This window comes from Lethenteron reissneri, chromosome 44 (genome assembly GCF_015708825.2).
Source record: "Lethenteron reissneri isolate LAM-NWPU_2019-01 chromosome 44, ASM1570882v1, whole genome shotgun sequence".
In the NCBI taxonomy this organism is placed as follows: domain Eukaryota; kingdom Metazoa; phylum Chordata; class Hyperoartia; order Petromyzontiformes; family Petromyzontidae; genus Lethenteron; species Lethenteron reissneri.
The window spans coordinates 9522911-9542690 of record NC_083822.1 but is presented as its reverse complement, the minus strand read 5'-3'; the positions used below and the strand labels follow the sequence as shown (position 1 = coordinate 9542690).

Here is a 19780-nt window from a genome sequence, read left to right as displayed (position 1 = left end):
ACGGACAAACTCTCGCACACACACACGCACACACTCTTAAACACACGCACACACTCTCACACACGGACACTCTTGCACGCACGGACACACTGTTACATACATGGACACACTCTCGCACACACACACGCACACACTCTCACACACACGGATACACTCTCATACGCACGGACACGCTCTCGCATGCACACACGCAAGCGAGTCTTGCGTGCACGGGCTGGCACAGACGCCCACTCCCCACGTGGAGGTCACCATTCCTCCTGTCTGCCCTCGGGTCATCAATCTGTTATTCACAGTGGCAATTCCCATCACGTGTGCAAAACAAAAACACTCGCGCACTGACTTTAAAAAACTAAAATTAACTTCGCAGCATCGAAACAAACTTACTATGTGTACGATACTGTCGATGGAGGGGCGGCGCAGCGGTTAGCTCACCGCGTTATGAACCCAGCGACCCGAGTTCGATTCCAGCGGAACAAGCGGCATCTCAAAACCGTATAGCACCTCTTCCTTTCTAGATAATAACTGCATACGGTGGCCTTTCCATGCCACATCCATCATGGGAGTTGTTTGACCATACTTCACCACGCTGGTCAGTGCGTGTTTGTGGAGGCGGGGGTGGGGGGGCTCAGATATGACTGGATACTGATGGTGACCAGGTTCATAGCGAATGCAAATTCACATAGGTTGGCATTGGATCTGCAAGGGCAGAAAATAAGCAACTCTCACAAGCCAGTCTTCAACGCATGCGCCATGACATCGAGAGAAGATTTTAATCATCACATTCCTCGTCATAATTGTGGTGATGTGCAAACGAAATAAGTGGTTAAAGTAAATGTTTATTTAAATTTTTAGCACTCGTGACCCTGAAGACAATGAATCAAATCAAATCACTGCTGGAGGAAGGGGTAGATGGATACAAGCCTCATGATCACCATGACCTTTCAGTGCAACGATGATCGTCATCATCACCAACGACATCATCACCATCTATATCATAATCCACTCCTCCACCACATCATCGCCGTCACCATCCCTCACATCATCACCACTACCACCGTCATCGCCACCCACCGAGGGCGTTGAACTGCAGCTCCGTTCCCGGCGCACCGCCCAGCGTGGCGAGCGTGGCGGCGCACATCGTGCGGAGGAGGCGCGCGGGAAACCGCTCCTCCAACGTCACGCCGCCTGTGCCGCCACCGCACGCGCCGCGGCACGCGTAGAATGCCGCCACCTGCACCGCCTCGTCCGGGTAGCGCAACAGAGCCACCAGCTGCTCCAGCAGAGGCGCTGCACCCAACGGTGAAAGGGAACGCGAGAAAATGGCAAAGGCCCTCGGTACGACAGCGGTCGACGTCGTTGTTGGCGACCGGTCGAGTGGAGAGCAAAGGATATTTCAGACTGCAGCGCTTTCATGCAATTTGATACTCACACACTTGAATTATCTTTATTTATATTTCTTGACTTTCTTAGCTTTCTTGATTTGAAGCTTCCGTGACTGCAGGAATCCATACTATTTGGTTCTTTCGGTAAAGTCACGTAGGTATAAAAAAATATATATATAAATCACGACGTTTCGATCGCAACACAAGCGGTCGTCCTCAGGCAGAAAAAATATATAATCCAGCAGTGGAACGGCTGAACTAGCGAGAGAGCAGCTACAACAAGCCTTGTTGTAGCTGCTGCTGGATTATATTTTCTTAGCTTTCCCATACTTAGCACTGCCATCGGTTTTTGTATTCTTTGTTGTTGTAACTTTCTGACCTGCCCCTACTGGACATCCGTGAAAAAGTGCTTCATAGCTCATCGGATTCTTGCTAGTCTAAATAAAGATTCTGATTCTCTGTATTACTGTGTGAAACGCAGAGGTGGACGCTAACAAAAATAAGTTGCTGGCGCCTGACTACAAGTGTCAGAGACAGACTCTAGGAAATGTCTCAGCAAGCCAGGACGAACAATGCCAAGCCCAAAAGAGAACGATCACATATTTACCATTGCAAGATGCCCATGAACTGGAACATAACAAATTATTCCTGCTGAAAAGATCTATAACGCGGCAGATGATACTCCTACTCTACCTTAAAAATATTTTAATTTCATCAGGTAAGGCCCACTGAGCTGTATAACTATTTTCAGAAGCGACCTGGCCATAAATGATAGCTTAACGAAGTGGCTTATCACATGGAAGTGTATAACACCGAAAGACTCTAAACGCATGTTGATTCTAAGTGTGGAGGGAAAAACCAGAGGACCCGGAGAAAAATCCACACGACCACGGGAGAACATGCAAACTCCAAATATACAGGTGTCAGGGTCGGGATCAAACCCACGACCTATTCTATACCGGGTGAGGTAGTTAACATCTCGTCACTGTGGCACCCGTGGATGAGGCAGGAGACCAATACGGGTGCTCTGGTTTCCTCCTACTTGTATGAACACACTGGTCATTAATTGAACGACAAAATCTTAAAATAAAAAAAAACACCAATGCAAGGACCCTCCTGAAAAAGAGTCCTACGACTCAAGCATGGTTCTCCTGCATAAATAAGCAAATTCTTTTTTGAATATACGATTATCATTTTGGTAACTTTATTGTTAATAAAATAAACGGACAGAACTGTAACAGGGAGATAATTGTCAGTCGTTTTACCGCGTCTCTCCCAGGAGCGACAACAAAGCGAGAAGAGAAGAGAGACAAGGACTGCTGCTCATTGTAAAAATTCCCAACTCATAACTCGACCGCTGCCGCCGCCACTACCGCCGCACGTCATTCGCTCGCTCTTGAAGAGAGAGAACAACACAGAGACGCGGCCATGCGGTGAGCCGGTACCAAAGTCCCATTGAAGTTCCGTGGTCCTCTGCATATAAAGGTGTTTTCGGCCAATTAACGAGCGTTCATACGTGGGAGGGAACTTGAACGCCCAGAGAAAACCCCATAAATGTAAGGATGCAACACTTTATCCCGTACAGGTGGAACAGGCGGAGTACCCTTTTTTGCCGTGCCTCCTTCTCCTTTTTTCGTAATAAGACCGGTAAACATGTGGTGTCCCAGTGTTATCGCATGCCATCGTGATTAACTGTGGTGACGATGGTGAATATGACAGCAAAAATCGCAATGATGAAGACTAGGGTAACGACGATGACGGTAATGAAGTTGGTAATTGTAACCGTGATGCCGGATAGCGAATGATCAAAGAGCAATTAAGATGATAGCAGTTTCATGGTGAATCTGTTGACAATGGCGATGAAGATGAAGACAACAGTGACGACGACGATGACAGCAGTGGTGACGATGGAAGTTAGTTGATGACCAGTGGTGGTCATGATGCTAAATGTGGTGATGAAAATTCCCATTGTGACAATGGTAGTGGCGACGATGCTCATAAAGAATCACGACGACCACAGTGAAAGATGATTGTCATGACCCTCAGCCATAATCAATCCACTGCTGGATGAAGGGCTCCCAAAGCTGTAGCCATCTCGCACGCAATGAATGACCGGAATAAGTAGAGCTCAGCCGAGTGGTGCGCTGCTCGTGCTTTAAACATGTATGAGTAAAACACCCTCACGGGCAGCTCACACATTCTTTAAAAACAAAAGTCTTCGACTTATTTTTTTGGTACGTTATATAAGATGGCTCCGTAAAAGAAAAAAAAAACTTTTTTCTCGCGAGGCTCCGCTTCACGGTCTAACACAACTCGACAGGAAGAGACGTTTGAGGATTAAGTTGAAAGAGATCGACTAAGGATTTGAAGAGATAAAGAAAAAAACAGGGGTAACACCAACGGTGCAGTGAAAGAAAAATCAAGTCGAATTTGGCAGCACACGTCACGAGAATGGCTGATGAAACTAACTCTGTTAAAGCGGAAGCCGAGAGAAACTAAAACGAAACTATTTTTATTTTAGCAGATAAAGGCCCACTGAGCTGTGTCACTCTTTTTCAGAAGCGACCTGGCCACAAATGGTAGGTCAATGATGTGGCTTATCACGTGGACATTTATAGCAGCCACATACTCCCAACGCATGTTTGTAGATGTGAATGAAAGAAACGGAGGACCCGGAGAAAGATCCACACGACCACGGGGAGAGAGACATGCACACTCCAAATATACTGGCGTCAGGTTCGGGATCAAACCCAAGACCTCCTGTATGCCCAGTGAGGTGGTTAACATCTCACCACCGTGGCACCCCATGAGAGAGAAGCAGAGACAGACTGCAGAAGAGGTCGTGGGTTTGATCCCGACCCTGACGCCTGGATATTTGTTCTCCCTGTGGTCGCGTGGATTTTTCTCCGGGTCCTCTGGTTTTTCCCTCCACATTTAGAAGCAACATGTGAGTATTTAGGTGTTATAAATTTCTACGTGATAAGGCACTTTGTTGAGCTATCATTTATGGTCAGGTCGCTTCTGAAGATAGTTATACAGGCCTCTGCCCAGCAGTGGGATATTAGAGCTATGTTAACGCACAGAGCGCATCGTGGAATCGTTCACATTGGTTGCCATCCCATGACTCGGCCGAATTAGCATCTGAATTATCATCCAGCCCAGCAGCGAAAGTGGGAATCCGGCCTTTGCCTGGGGCATCTCAGAAACAATTCGCAACACAAACCCACGGGCGCACCCTCCCCACCACCCGCCACCCTCCTCCACGCCACAATAATTACGATTGGTTCACCTAACGACTAAAAATTTCCATAACGGAGATTTTTTCTTCCCCCCCCCCCCCTCCTCGGTTTTTTAATGGCATACAAAAAACACACACAGAGCACACACCTTGATGGTGCGCCAGGCGCTCCGCTAACGGTGGCAGAGCATCAATCAGCTTCCCCAGCAGAGCAATGAAAGGGAGGCTCTGCTTTGGGCCTGCCGGCCCTGTGACCTGCCAAGAAACAATGGAGAACCGGCACTGAATTCGCGAACGGTGGCGCACTTCGGCACTAATGAACGCAATTACCGGTTTTTAATACACTTGTTCAATTATCGCTAGAGAAGCGGGCAAAGAGGCAGGCTTGTAATTTCGAGTGATGGTTAAGACGGGCTAATTTTATGTAGATTGTGCCCCTGTTGCCTTATCAGCATCGTTTTAATCTTGAATGAGGGAGTTGGGGTCGGGGGGAAACATTGTAAAGAATAAAACGGCGGAATTTACCGTGTGTGTGTTTTGAATGCTATCCAGCAGTGGTTGAAAGCGTTAATGTACTAGCTCCAATCTGCCCGTCATTCTATGGCGGAAGAGCATGATAACTCAAGACAAAATTATCCAAAATGAATTCAACTTTAATATAAATTGATCAAATAGATCAAAGAGTTGGCAAAAATCCGAGCAAAGAGGACTATTTTCAAACGTGCAAACACGTTTGCTGCGACAGCTCCCTGCCGGTTTCTCTGTACAACTAATTAAATACTTTTGAGGACAGCGCATGCTCGACGGCATTACATAGGACAATATGCCCCGCATGTGCGTTCTTTTAGTTTAACGATAAAATATAAATTCTTCAAGGACAGAAATAGAGAGCTGTACATTAACACCAAAGTGCGCTCTCCACTGTCGGCAGCTCCCCACACCCGGCGACCCGAGTTTGAATCCCGCTCACGGCCAACACCAGTGACAATTATCTGAACCAGTCCTGGGCCTCCCCTAGGTTAACTCAGCCTAAAATTAGTACCTAGTGTAATGTGGAATCGTCGCCACTTGGGAGACAAAGGTAGCCGGGCATGGTGCTGGCCACCCAGACTCTTATGTGCCGGCCTTAATAGGTGCTACTCGCTCTTGCCGCAACAGGCTATACAGGGGATCTTTGCGCGTGGGTGCGTTGTGAGGCACGGACCTGCTTCTCCACCATCGCCAGCAGCGCCCTCGCCACGTCCTCCGACTTGAGCCGACACGTGAGCTGAGTGAGCACTGACAACGTTCACGTATCACGAGGGTTAATAATTATCGGGCGATTGTTGCTGGCAACCTTCACCGGCGACGGGTGCTGAACCGTTTTGCATTTTGTAAAATGATAAAAATATGGTTGCCCATCCTGGACGAATGCACTTTCGCAGGCAGGTGCTGCATACACCTTGTGCCGCACAGAGACAGGTGACATTGAAGGGGGAGGGGTACGCTTGGCTAGACTACAGCAGGGTACTAGAATGGCCGAGACGAGATGTGACGCAAGGCGGTTTCAGTTTCTGAAGCTTTTACGCAAATACCGCCACGTATGCAAATCATTATCTCTAAGTGTGATTGCTGCTCCCGCTGGTGGGAAACTAGGATGACAATCTCCAATCAGATCATAGGCAGAGGTCACGTGACTACCCATATTTGGTGCATTAGAGACCAATTATCTGTTGATCAAACACACTTTTAAACATATTCATTGGCTAGACAGAGCTGCCTCCACTCTATTGCGGTGTTTCTCAACTCCAGTCACTGCGACACAACCACGTACAGCTTTCACTGATTTCCAAATATCAGGCGCATGCAGTGTGTCAAGGTACGACAAAAAAAAAATGTTAATCACGGAAAGTCAGACGATGGGGAGTCGCGAAGACTGGAATTGTGAAACACTGCTCTGTGGCACCGCCTTAGCAACTTTCTGCAGTTGCTCAAAATACGCCAGTTTCGGGTGACAAATTCTCGCAACGACTGCCACAAAAATACCCCTTAGCGCATCACGGCTTTAGCAGATGACACGAGAAACTGAACCCTCAAGGCCCAGAGAACACCTCAGAGGCTGGGTCTCAGAAGAAATGCCAATCGCCACGTCCCTCTACTTCTCTGGCATCTCCATGTGCCGTGAAGAAGGTCCACTGCCCCCATAACGTCGCCTGCTGTATACTAATTCTCCTTAAATTTCGATTTAAAGCTTTCGTGACTGCAGGGATTCATCTTCTTGGTTATTTCGGTAAAGTCGCGAAGAAGGGAGATAATAAAATAATAAAAATAATAAAATACAATTCTCACGACGTTTCGGCCACAACGCAAGCAGCCGTCCTCAGGTGAAAAACAGGTCTGTCGGAAAGACAGCATCTGAATGCGTTGTGGACGAAACGTCGTGAGAATTGTATTATTTTATTATTATTATTTTATTATCTCCCTTCTACGTGACTTTACCAAAATAACCAAGAAGACTAATTCTCCTTTTACGGCCACAGTGTTATTAACGAATGCATCAAGTCGTTTTTTTTTTTCGTGTGTCATTCGAGCGTCGGTGTCAACGGTGACATTTCCGAAAACCTTCATCATGCAGATTTGTCTCACCGGTCCTGACGACGACATCGGCATTCGCCCCCCCACCCCCTCCCCCCCGCAAATATTGGACAGAATTAGCATTCGGCAACACGCGGATTGGACACTTAAGGTGCTAATGTTCCAACACGCACAGTTCCATTGACAGGACAATGGCAGCAGTACTGTTTGGCCGATGTGTACAGGAAGGTGATTTATGAATGTATCATGAACAAAATGTTAAAACTAGATTTGCAACAATAATGCACAAAGTATGAAACTGCTCAATCGTGCAGCAGCATTGAAGGCACAGACTTTTGAGGCACCAGATGAGTAAAACATACCTGTCAACCCATACGGCTTACCCGTATTCTTGTACAGGGAAATTGAGTTTTCAGGTCCATACGGCATAATGTTTGTCTATTTTTTGTGTTTCTCGCTTGTGATGGGACTTTGTAGGATGAACATTGAGATTTCTAAGGGCACAGGGTGACCAATAAGGTCTGAATTTATCTGTAATAAGGTAGTCACTGATAAGGGATTGACAAATATTGTAAAATATTGAGTGCTTTACTGTACAGGTATCCCTCGATTTACGAATGGGATGCATTCTTCAGAAAAACGCGCGTAAAGCGAAATTTCGTAAGACTTAAAGAACACCAGAGAAATATTAAACTATCACAAACACAACTGTCGGCAGTAGCAGAACATGCATGCCAACAGGGACACTCAATTGATTTTGACAACGTGGAAGTGTTGTGTAAAACTAGTTACTACTGGCAAAGACTAATTAGAGAATCGATTGAAATTGAGAGAAACAGAAATAACTTTAATCGCTCAGACAGCTACAGGCTTAGTGCGGCCTGGAAGCGTATTATTAAATAAGATACATTACAATTACTTATAAGGGAAACAACCACTAACAGATTACTAATGTAGCATAATCACAATAAAACACATTCCAAATGATTACTAATCTACAACTCGCATCGTAACAATAGCCTGATTACTAATCTAGTATATAATTACAATCACTCCCCCCTTGAATCTTTGCACCTGATGAGTTAATGAGTTAATGATGACGTCATCCTGCTGCTGCTCTATATAAGAACGGGAGACACAGGAGAGCCTCACCATTCTGGCGAATTGCCCGATGATGCTGGTTGTAATTACCAGCGAAACGTCGTACTCAAATTGTGAATGTTGTTGCTTCAACACACCGGTGGGCTAAAGCAGTGAACTATTTGTCTTTGTCAACGTGACACATTTTTTACTGATTGGCCGTGTCGGGTGGTGGAGGGTTACGACACATTTATAAATAAACGCGATCTAAACCCAAAAATCGTTGATTATGAATAACATTGGTCGCGAAAGCCTACGTGTTAAACTGACTAACCTCTATGGGGAGGATACTTTTCTTAAAACCAGAAAATTGGAGAAGCTCCGCATTAAGCGGATGAAATTGATATCTTCATTGGCGTTCCTCAAAAGGTGCAGAGATTCGAAGGTAATACCAAACGCAGTTAAAATAACACATCACATAAAGTCTTCTAAGGCTAACAAAATACTACACAAAGCTAGCGAATTATTATTAATAGAGAGAATACAACACAACAGGAGTGAATTATCCAACATTTCTGAATCGCTAAAGCATTTACATTTAAATATAAGCAATAGTGTGTCCATGCATGATTGGAATATAATCGATACTATAACACAACAATCGGCTGATAATGTGTTTAATCTAACAAACGCTAACCAAATTAACAAATTTTCTAGACTTTACAATAAACAAATCCCTATTAAAAACGAACAATTTGAAAACAAAACCGTAATGAACTTGACTAACACTGATTTAACCACTGACATGATTTCTGTCCTTTCTAAAGGCCTTAACTTTGCCGTTACCCCACGCACAATTCCAGTGGATGAGATAATTGCTGAGGTAGAATCAGCAGTAAGACTCCTTCCACATAATGAGGCAGAGATGACTAGACACGAGGTTGCCAAAATTATTGAGAATAGTAAAGTACCTAAAGTAAATATTAGCTCGAACGAGGCAAAAGCCTTAAGAGAGCTTCGTCTAAACAAAGATATTCAAATCCTAGCAGCTGACAAGGGCCGCACTACAGTAGTGATGTCACGAGCCGATTATGATAATAAAATTAAAGATTTATTAGAGGAAAGTACCTACATTAAAATTAAACGAGATCCAACTAATACTTTGGAACGTAAGACTACTGCAATCATTGCAAATTCATTAATCCCAAAAAATGAGCAATTCCTAATGAAGCCAAGGGCTTCAAAACCACCTAGACTGTATGGGCTACCAAAGATCCATAAAGTCGGCATCCCTTTACGACCTATAGTCAGTACAATTGGCTCTGCCACCTATAAATTAGCAAAATATGTAACTAAACAAATTCAGCCTTACATCGGTAGGACATCATCATTCATAAGAAATTCAGAACATCTTGTGAATATGATCAAAGATATTAAACTTAACCCTAATGATATTTTGGTGAGTTTTGATGTGATTTCGCTATTCACTAAGGTTCCAGTGAGCGAGTCGCTTAAATTACTTGATACACTGGTAAAGAATACAGGTTTACCAAAAGATATTCCGAAACTCGCAGACCATTGTTTAAATAACACTTACTTCTTATGGAGAGGCGAATTCTTTAAACAAAGGGAGGGAGCAGCAATGGGCTCTCCTTTATCTCCTGCTATAGCAAATTTGTACATGGAAAACTTTGAAACCAGAGCACTTGCCTCGAGCACATTAAAACCATCCTTTTGGTTTAGATATGTGGATGACACTTTGGTTGTCTGGCCACATGGTAAAGATACACTTAACGATTTTCTAAATCATCTCAATGCACAAAACCCGGCCATTCAGTTCACCATGGAAATGGAGGTGAATAACACACTCCCGTTCCTGGATATTTTACTTGGGCATGGCCCAAACGGTAAAATAACACACAGCGTTTACAGAAAGCCAACGCACACTGATGCCTATCTGAATGCAGATTCGCATCATCACCCAGCTCAGAAATCCTCTCTTATCAAGACGCTCATACATCGGGCTAAAACAGTGTCAGATGGTGAAAGTCTAGTGAGAGAGATTAAACATGTTAAAGAAGCACTAAGACAGAATGGCTACAATAATGCTCAAATTAACAGAGCACTAAAAGCCAAAACACGATCGCAAAGCAACACTGCTGAAAGCGATCAGATTATTAAAACAATAAAAATACCATTTATCTCAGGAGTAACTGATAAATTAGCCCGTGTTTTGCAAAAGCAAAACATTACAGTAAGATTTGGTACAGTACACAAAATTCAACAACTAGTAACGTGCACTAAAGACGAATTACCTAAATTATCAACAGAAGGTGTATATCGGATTAATTGTGTATGTGGCAGATGCTATATTGGACAGACAGGGCGTAACGTTAGTGTAAGACTTAAAGAACACCAGAGAAATATTAAACTATCACAAACACAACTGTCGGCAGTAGCAGAACATGCATGCCAACAGGGACACTCAATTGATTTTGACAACGTGGAAGTGTTGTGTAAAACTAGTTACTACTGGCAAAGACTAATTAGAGAATCGATTGAAATTGAGAGAAACAGAAATAACTTTAATCGCTCAGACAGCTACAGGCTTAGTGCGGCCTGGAAGCGTATTATTAAATAAGATACATTACAATTACTTATAAGGGAAACAACCACTAACAGATTACTAATGTAGCATAATCACAATAAAACACATTCCAAATGATTACTAATCTACAACTCGCATCGTAACAATAGCCTGATTACTAATCTAGTATATAATTACAATCACTCCCCCCTTGAATCTTTGCACCTGATGAGTTAATGAGTTAATGATGACGTCATCCTGCTGCTGCTCTATATAAGAACGGGAGACACAGGAGAGCCTCACCATTCTGGCGAATTGCCCGATGATGCTGGTTGTAATTACCAGCGAAACGTCGTACTCAAATTGTGAATGTTGTTGCTTCAACACACCGGTGGGCTAAAGCAGTGAACTATTTGTCTTTGTCAACGTGACACATTTTTTACTGATTGGCCGTGTCGGGTGGTGGAGGGTTACGACACATTTATAAATAAACGCGATCTAAACCCAAAAATCGTTGATTATGAATAACATTGGTCGCGAAAGCCTACGTGTTAAACTGAATCGGAATGGTGTTTGGGGCTATCCATTTAGTACGTACGCATGGAGGAGGGGGGTTAACCCAATAGCGTACGCTTGCGTATGGGGGGTCTACTGACAATGTATGCATAGAAAACGGGGGGGGGGGGTGGGTGGGGGTGAAGTCTCGATAAAAATGTGTCTACATTGGTCTTCAAATGAGCCACAGTTCAGTTTCTTAAGCTGTCAGACAACAAGTACTACCGGGAGAAGTGGCACTGTGGGAGAGGTGTCACTTGTATTTCACCGTGCCCCTGACTGTAGCTATCACGCAGCGCAGCAAAATAAGTGGCCAAGGTACGCAACTTAATTCTTTAATGCAGCCGGCGGTGAACTGTCTGCTTAAACACGTTAAAATTATTAATCCTTGATCGTTTCTGCGTGGATTCAAAATCGGCCGTTCTATAGGATTCGGGGGAGGGGGTGCGTCAAGCGTACGTACAAAGGTGGGGGGGGGGGTATAAAAAGTACACGTGCGTACAGGGAGGGGGGAAGGGGTCAAGTTTTGACAGATTTTTGCGTACCTACTCAATGGATGGTCCCTTTCCCATTAATTTAATTCTAAAAACGAGAGGGATGTGTTTCGGAGAGTCATTCCAACTCTAATCCTCACCTAAATATGTACACCTATATAACTTCTTACAATACAAAAATAATAATAAAGAACATAAATATTAAAACGATAGAATAATAATGAATTTAAAACGAAAAATTACTTCTCCAGGGAACTCACCAAAAATATCTGCATGCTGGAATTACTGGCAAGGCGATGCGGAGTAGTTACTGTTGCCCTGTAGGGACACGTGACGCTGTCACGGATACATAGCGCAGCCTCCCAGGTGCTTCTTGTTTGATGATCGCACGGCACGTGCCGTAGTGAAATTTCGTTTACGCGGAAATTCGATTTCATTAATCTAAACGTGTCCATCCTTTGTGAATTGCATGAATGCAACATTTCGTAAACCGAACGTCCATAAATCGAGGGATACCTGTGCAATGATTTGGGTGGAGCGGTGGCGCAGTGGTTAACACGCTGAACCCGGCAACCCAAGTTCAATTCCCAGACACGGGTAACGTCGGTGGCGAATGATAACGGAAGATTCTTCAACAACCCGCAATAACCGGCATGGTCAAGTATGGTCAAACAATCCCCATGACATAAGAAAGCCTTTATTCAGCAGTGGATTAACAAGAGGGCTGAAAAATGTTTTGAATCACAATAGCATCATCATAAGTCACAGTGACATGGCTCCCATCATAATTCACTATAATGTTCATCAGGAACCACCCAATTACCACATTTCCTCTTCTCATATGCGTTGCGCTTAATTTCTTTCGTGTAACCAGGTGAAAACTCAAGAAACCAGGATGAGTCTCATTTTCAAGAGTGACCTGGAGCATTAGCCCACCAGTAGGGGGTGATGATTGCTATTTATAATTCCTTTAGAGTCATTTGTGGTGTAATTATCGAATTTGGCAAAATTTGGACCCAGATGCAGGCACATGTAATGTGCTGACGTCAGGGAATCTGTAATATCCACTGTGAAGCAGACGGAGTGTGGTATTATCATCATCATTGTTATTACACTCGGAAAAATAATCAGGGAACCCGCTAGATTGGAACACGTGAACCTCTTCAACAAGCTGGGAATGCGCTACCGCTGGGCCACACCGCCGCCCGATTTAAAGCCAAAGAAGGTCATGAACAAAGCAAAAGTGGAACGATGGTTCCATAAGGTTTGAGCTAATTTGACAACAGCTCCATCACCCGTGCGAGCAGCAAGAAGGATTTGGCGAGACCACAGTGGATTGGAGTCCGCCGATTGTAATAGTGCCCAGGCCTCACAAAAGAGACCTAGGCCCTCATGGCCCGGAGCTACTACTACCATTCCTCACCTTCCATCACCAAGTTGAGCGCTGGGACATCCTGAAGAACGGTCAACATCCCTGAGCACACGGAGGCACAAGCGGAGAGATGACATATCAACAGCACCATCGCGGTCCTCGTAAGCACTACCAGAAGCTGGGACCATTTGTTTCATGGCTTGGAATTTTCTGCGGGGAAGTTTACTTATTTAGGAAAGCCATACCGAGTCATATGACTCTATTGCAGGAGGATCCTGCATTGTGTTTTTATTATAAGATGTTTAAAAAGTGTGGGAGGAAACCGGAGCACATGGGCGAGAAAATCTGCACAAGCAAGGGGGCAACACTATATAACTGTACAGATGTAAGGAGATGGTGATTAGTCCACTTCCTGTACTGTCTTCTTCTGGCAAGCCAGGGTATGGCACTTTCTCGAAGCCCACGAGAAGGGAGTTTCACAAGCTTTGTGCGGTGAGCCACCAACCCTTGCTGCCTCCAGTGTTGGACTACAGGCCACGTGCATAGCCACCGCCGCCTAGCTAGTTATGCTACAGCTGAAACTTATAGTTATGATTTCCAGCAGGCATAAAATGACACATCAATTATGTATTTAAAATATAATCTTACACTCATGATGTCGATTACAATTGTATTTGTGTCATTGGGAATGAATTGTAATCGCAATGTAATTATACAACTGCGTCGGTATCTGAGGCTGTGCTGTACAGCTCTGTGATGTGTTTTTAGGCCGTCGTTTGGCATGATGTCCGACGTTTTCTCTCCATATGCCGAAATGTCGAACGTCGTGCCAAATACCACGTGGTGCAACCCGAAAAGACATTGGAGAGCAATAGAGTTGTAATTTCAGGTAACAGTCCTGATGTAATTATAATTGGCCCTATGTCTGTATATAATGGCAATCTAAGGTTACGGTACCAACGAGACAACATATAATACAAGATGATGAAATAAAATAAAAACTATCGATTTCCAAATCGAATCATGACCTTGATTAATGTCAACTCATGGATTCGCTGCAGGAAGATGGGGGGGGTCGCACATTCATAAATCCAGAAAATAATTCCCTAATAAAATAATTTAATAACACTTATGTAATAAAGGTATCAGCCACCAAACTTTTTGGTAATTGATATGACCTGAAGCACCGCATTCAAACCACCTCGACACTCCACGCACACTAATGACGGTGAAATTCTGCAGAGACAATTTGTGTGGATAACGTAACCTGGTACAATTGTTCACACATAAACTAGGCTCTGTGTGTCTGGTTCAAATCTTGTAATCAAACTTTCGTCCACTTCCCATTGTCCAATCAATTCCACATTTTGCACACGTACCCAGATCCGGTGACAATGCATGCCTGTATCAAAATCGGCATCAATTAATACATTAATTCGCTACTTTAAAGCAATTTACACTTTGTATGGACGCCCTATTATTTATATATGTTTGTGTAGGTCAAAAACGTCGCGGTCCCTAAACTGTAGAATCGGCTCGCACAAAAAGCAAGCGCCGCGTGTCTCAGGCGCCATTGACGTACTTCTCGACCGTGAGTTAAACGAAGTTGTTCATGAAACCGTTGTTTTTTTAAAAACTTTTTTAAACGAGTTTATTTTTATATGAATGTAATTGAATTATAATAAATAGAGTATTTGTTTAACCTTTTGTCAAACGCTCCCATAATGAAGACCACATTTCACCTGTCATCACAAGTTTTGATGTCTTCCAATTCTGTGCAAAATACTGCATTCCTTAGCTTTTAAAGGCAAGGGTTGGTAGATCACACAGAATATTGCAAAAATCCTAAACCTGATGTGCTCTGGTCAGGATATAGCAGTAGAGCAAGTGGGTTCACAAACTCATCGGTGTAGACAATTGAGTGTTATCTTCTCATACGTTTGCGTTTTCTCAAGGCTATGCTCTGGCTTCCTTTGCACATGCAATTCACTCCTTGAGATGTAATTATCCAAAAGTCCTGTTCCAGAACCCTCCTGCGTGTCACACAAGACCTTGAGAGAGGACGACAGTTTGGCAAAACTTTCATCCACGAGTGGATAGATCAATGCCGACGATGATCATATAGGCAAGTGGACACTGGGGTGTACCAGTTTATGTTTATATTGCTAATAATGTATGTACATTCAGCTCATTCCTACCCACCCATTCGCCTACCCTCCCCCCACCCCCCTATTATTCTCATGGGTGATCTTTCAGTCATTGACTTGAGAAAGCGTTATAGTTGTGTAACAACGAAGGAAATATTACATCAATGCTTCATTCCCCGCACTGCCCACCTTTGAAAATCCTTCGCATCGTCTCTCTTCACAAGTTTTTTTTTTGCAACCTTGCGCAATTCAAGAAACGCATCAACTCTTTTCCTATTTCACCTTCAATAATGCTGTTTGTTTTTGGCTGCTTGAATCTTTGGGTCTTTGAACTTGTGCTCAGCAACCAATTTTAAAAGCAAAATATTACCAAAGGGAAGATCACCACCCACCCAACCTTCATCCTCAACTGGTAGTTCACGAGACCACGACCTTCACCACAGTGGCAAGATGTTAACTGCCTCGCATGCTATGCAAGAGGTCGTGGGTTCGATACCGACCCTAACGCCAGCTGTATATTTACAGTTTCCATGTTCTCCCCTTGGGCCGCGTGGATTTTTCTCCGGGTCCTCTGGTTTTTCCCTCCACATTTATAATCAACATCACGCGTTTAGAGCATTTGGCTGCAATACATTTCCCACGCGACAGGCCACTTCGTTGAGCCATCATTTGTGGCCAGGTCGCTTCTGAAAGAGAGCTACATAGCTCAGTGGGGCCTGGTAAAATAAAAACAAGTTAAGTTGAGCTCACGAGCCCCGTGACCTTCACCTGTCAGGTTGTGCACCAGGCTCCAGGCAGCTGCCAAGTTCCCTGCAGCAAGGAGGCTCACAAGGGGCCCACCGCCATCCTGAAGCAAGCGCTCCAGAAGCCGGGACAGAGCAAGGGTCTTGCGGCAGACCTGAAGAGTGATGATGAGACAACACAAAGAGACCCCATGTAGTCGTTCACACTGTTGGGGCAAGTGCTGTTTATCGAGCGTCTACGAAAGCCAACAAGGCACACGAGGGGGTGGGTGGCCAGTTCCACGCCCGGCTGTCTCTCCAGTGCTCACGTTTACGCATCACATCAGGAAATAATTGAAGGCTGAGCCGACCTAGGGGAGGCCCAGAAACGGTTCGAATATTCTCGTTAATGGAAATCGAACTCGGGTGGCTCAGTATGCTAACCGCTACACCACCGATCCCCCAACATGCGCGCCACCAATCATTCAAACCATTCCATTTGCCCAATGTTGAAGGAGAGGTTCTTGGTTCGAACCCAAGGCAGCCCTGGTTAATAGTATGGGTATATTTACCATGAATACTGCACGATATGCGCCGTCTGTTTCACAGCATCATCGAATTTGTTTTAATTACTCGCAGATTACGAACTATAATTGGAAATTAAACACATTAACCCCCCCCCCCGCTCTCTCTCCTAAATTTGAAGTCAGCTCAGGCATCAACAAGTGTGGGCCACGTAGGGATGTTTGCCACTGAGGGTCCCCTAGGCTAGACCTGCCACTCCGCAACGGATGCCTCGTCTCAGACGCGTTTCTTAGCGGCCGTCTGGAACGCTCTGCCTTCACATATTACGAAGCCACTGGAGCTATGCACTTTTAAGTGTAGATTGGAAACTCGTTTCTTTAGGGCTGCTTTCTGTGTTCAGTGTTGTTACACCCCCCGCACCTCCGATTAGCGAGGCTGACTCAAGTTCAAGTTCAATTATTTGGTATCGCCCTGTGAGCCATTCGGCTCTTGAATCGGGTGCAACCGCAACAAGCAAAAAAACACATGAACAAGAAAACATCTTAAAGTGACTATGTGCAAATAGAAAATCCAAGAAAAGACAGCAAAATATTGCAGAAAAAGCACCGTACGGTGCAAAAGAAGTTCAACATACAGTACATTAAGTCTCGCTCATACATTCGCCATTGTACTCGCATGTACGGCGTGGTCTAGATGTCTTGTGACCCACATTTAAGTGAACCCTAACCATTCGTAACCTTTGCCTGTTCGTTTCTGCGGGGGTTTGCAAGACATCGTGGACCACACACCTGTTACAGTCTGCGCACAATGTGTATTCTACCTTGTTAACCTTCAAATAAGGCAACAAATACAGTATGTGACATGCGCAACCATTGGGTACGATCTTAATTTTGGAGCTTTCGTGATTGCAGGAATTATTCTTTGGTTCTTTCGGTAAAGACACGTATAAAGATGAAATAATAATAAAATAATAAAAATAAAACATAATAAAACAATTCTCACGACGTTTCGGCCACAACGCAAGCAGCCGTCCTCAGGTGAAAACCAGGTCCGTCGAGGCGACAGAGTCTGAATGAAACAGCACACGAGCTTGGAGCATATATATAAGCTGGGCGCATTGACAAAGGAATTTGCATATCAACAGGAATTTAGCAGGAATTTAGCATATATGATATGCAAATTCCTTTGTCAATGCGCCCAGCTTATATATATGCTCCAAGCCCGTGTGCTGTTTCATTCAGACTCTGTCGCCTCGACGGACCTGGTTTTCACCTGAGGACGGCTGCTTGCGTTGTGGCCGAAACGTCGTGAGAATTGTTTTATTATGTTTTATTTTTATTATTTTATTACTTCCCTTCTACGTGACTTTACCGAAAGAACCAAGAAGATGAATCCCTGCAGTCACGAAAGCTTTAAATCGAAAAATGAAATAATAAATTAAATAATAGCATACGACGTTTCGATTGCAACACAAGCAATCATCATCAGGTATAATGAAATAGCGACATAAAATCTAACCAGAAAAACTATAGACAGACATATAAGCAGACAGATATCACCAAGATACATAGAGACGATCACCCCTCTCTGTACCTGGGTTGCTCTCTCTATGTATCTTGGTGATATCTGTCTGCTTATATGTCTGTCTATAGTTTTCTGGTTAGATTTTATGTCGCTATTTCATTATACCTGATGATGATTGCTTGTGTTGCAATCGAAACGTCGTATGCTATTATTTAATTTATTATTTTATCTGTATACGTGACTTTACCGAAAGAACCAAAGAATAACATTGGGTACGAGTCGTACACTATACAGTACTCGATTATTGCGAACACACCAAGGTTAGAATATATTCTAATTAGTCTATTAGTCGTTGCGAAGCTGCTTCGGTCATCAATTTAGTAAACGGATTCTTATAATATATTCATATTATAATTATTGTAACGCCGAGTGGTCTACTGCTGCTGCTTAAAGTACATTCTGAGATCGCTGTCGAAAAGCCGCTATTATATTCGTGTAATCATCATCGCCGCCGCTGCTGTTGTTGTTGTTACGATGCCACCACCCACCGAGATGTTATGATCGCCCAGGGTCTCTAGGACACATGCCACGCACATCTGCAGCTGTTGCTGCTGCTGTAGCTGCTGACCGGGCCTCTGAACCGCGGCCAATGTCCAGCTGGGTTCATGGGCCGCGTGGTCGCGATGACAAAGTGGGTCCATGGCCAGAAGCCTCCTCGCCGCCTCCCTCCTCCTCCTCTTCACTGATCGCCAGGGGGGGGCAAAACGAGACTGAGTGGATGTCCCTTAAAACAAAATGATGCCTGGGCCTTCTCTCCTCCGTGTGAGGTCCCCGTCCGAGACGTCTGATTGGCGAGAAGGCCTGTCCTGATCGATGGCCTGCACACTTGGCGATGGTGGTGATGATGGTGGTGATGCTGTGGCGGCACGTGCTCGAGACTCACCACGAAGCTCCTGATTGGTCACCCGCCAATCACTTACGGCTGGAGGCCGTAAGTGATTGGCGGCCCCCGGTGACCTTTAGTGCGGCCCCTGGTGACCTTGAGCTCGGCCCCTGGTGACCTTCAGTCTGGTGATCTTCAGTGCGGCCCTTGGTGACCTTCAGTGCGGCCCCTGGTGGCCTTGAGCTCGGCCCCTGGTGGCCTTCAGTCTGGTGATCTTCAGTGCGGCCCTTGGTGGCCTTCAGTGCGGCCGCTGGTGGCCTTCAGTGCGGCTCTTGGTGGCCTTCAGTCTGGTGACCTTCAGTGCGGCCCCTGGTGACCTTGAGCTCGGCCCCTGGTGGCCTTCAGTCTGGTGACCTTCAGTGCGGCCCTTGGTGGCCTTCAGTGCGGCCCTTGGTGACCTTCAGTGCGGCCCCTGGTGGCCTTGAGCTCGGCCCCTGGTGGCCTTCAGTCTGGTGATCTTCAGTACGGCCCTTGGTGGCCTTCAGTGCGGCCGCTGGTGGCCTTCAGTGCGGCTCTTGGTGGCCTTCAGTCTGGTGACCTTCAGTGCGGCCCCTGGTGACCTTGAGTCTGGTGGCCTTCAGTGCAGCCCCTGGTGACCTTGAGTCTGGTGGCCTTCAGTGCGGCCCTTGGTGACCTT

General features: G+C 45.0%; 1 protein-coding gene across 1 annotated transcript in view; it reads right to left on the bottom strand.

Moving 5' to 3' along the window:
* Positions 1–7263, bottom strand: part of MEI1 (meiotic double-stranded break formation protein 1) — an 81548-nt gene extending 74285 nt beyond the window's left edge. The window contains exons 1-4 of the mRNA XM_061569714.1: positions 7246–7263; positions 5825–5887; positions 4770–4875; positions 1072–1287 (exon numbers count right to left, since the gene is read on the bottom strand). Of these exons, the coding sequence (XP_061425698.1) occupies positions 1072–1287; positions 4770–4875; positions 5825–5887; positions 7246–7263 (403 nt within the window). The remainder of the gene's footprint in view (positions 1–1071; positions 1288–4769; positions 4876–5824; positions 5888–7245) is intronic.
* Between the last annotated feature and the right edge of the window lie 12517 nt (positions 7264–19780).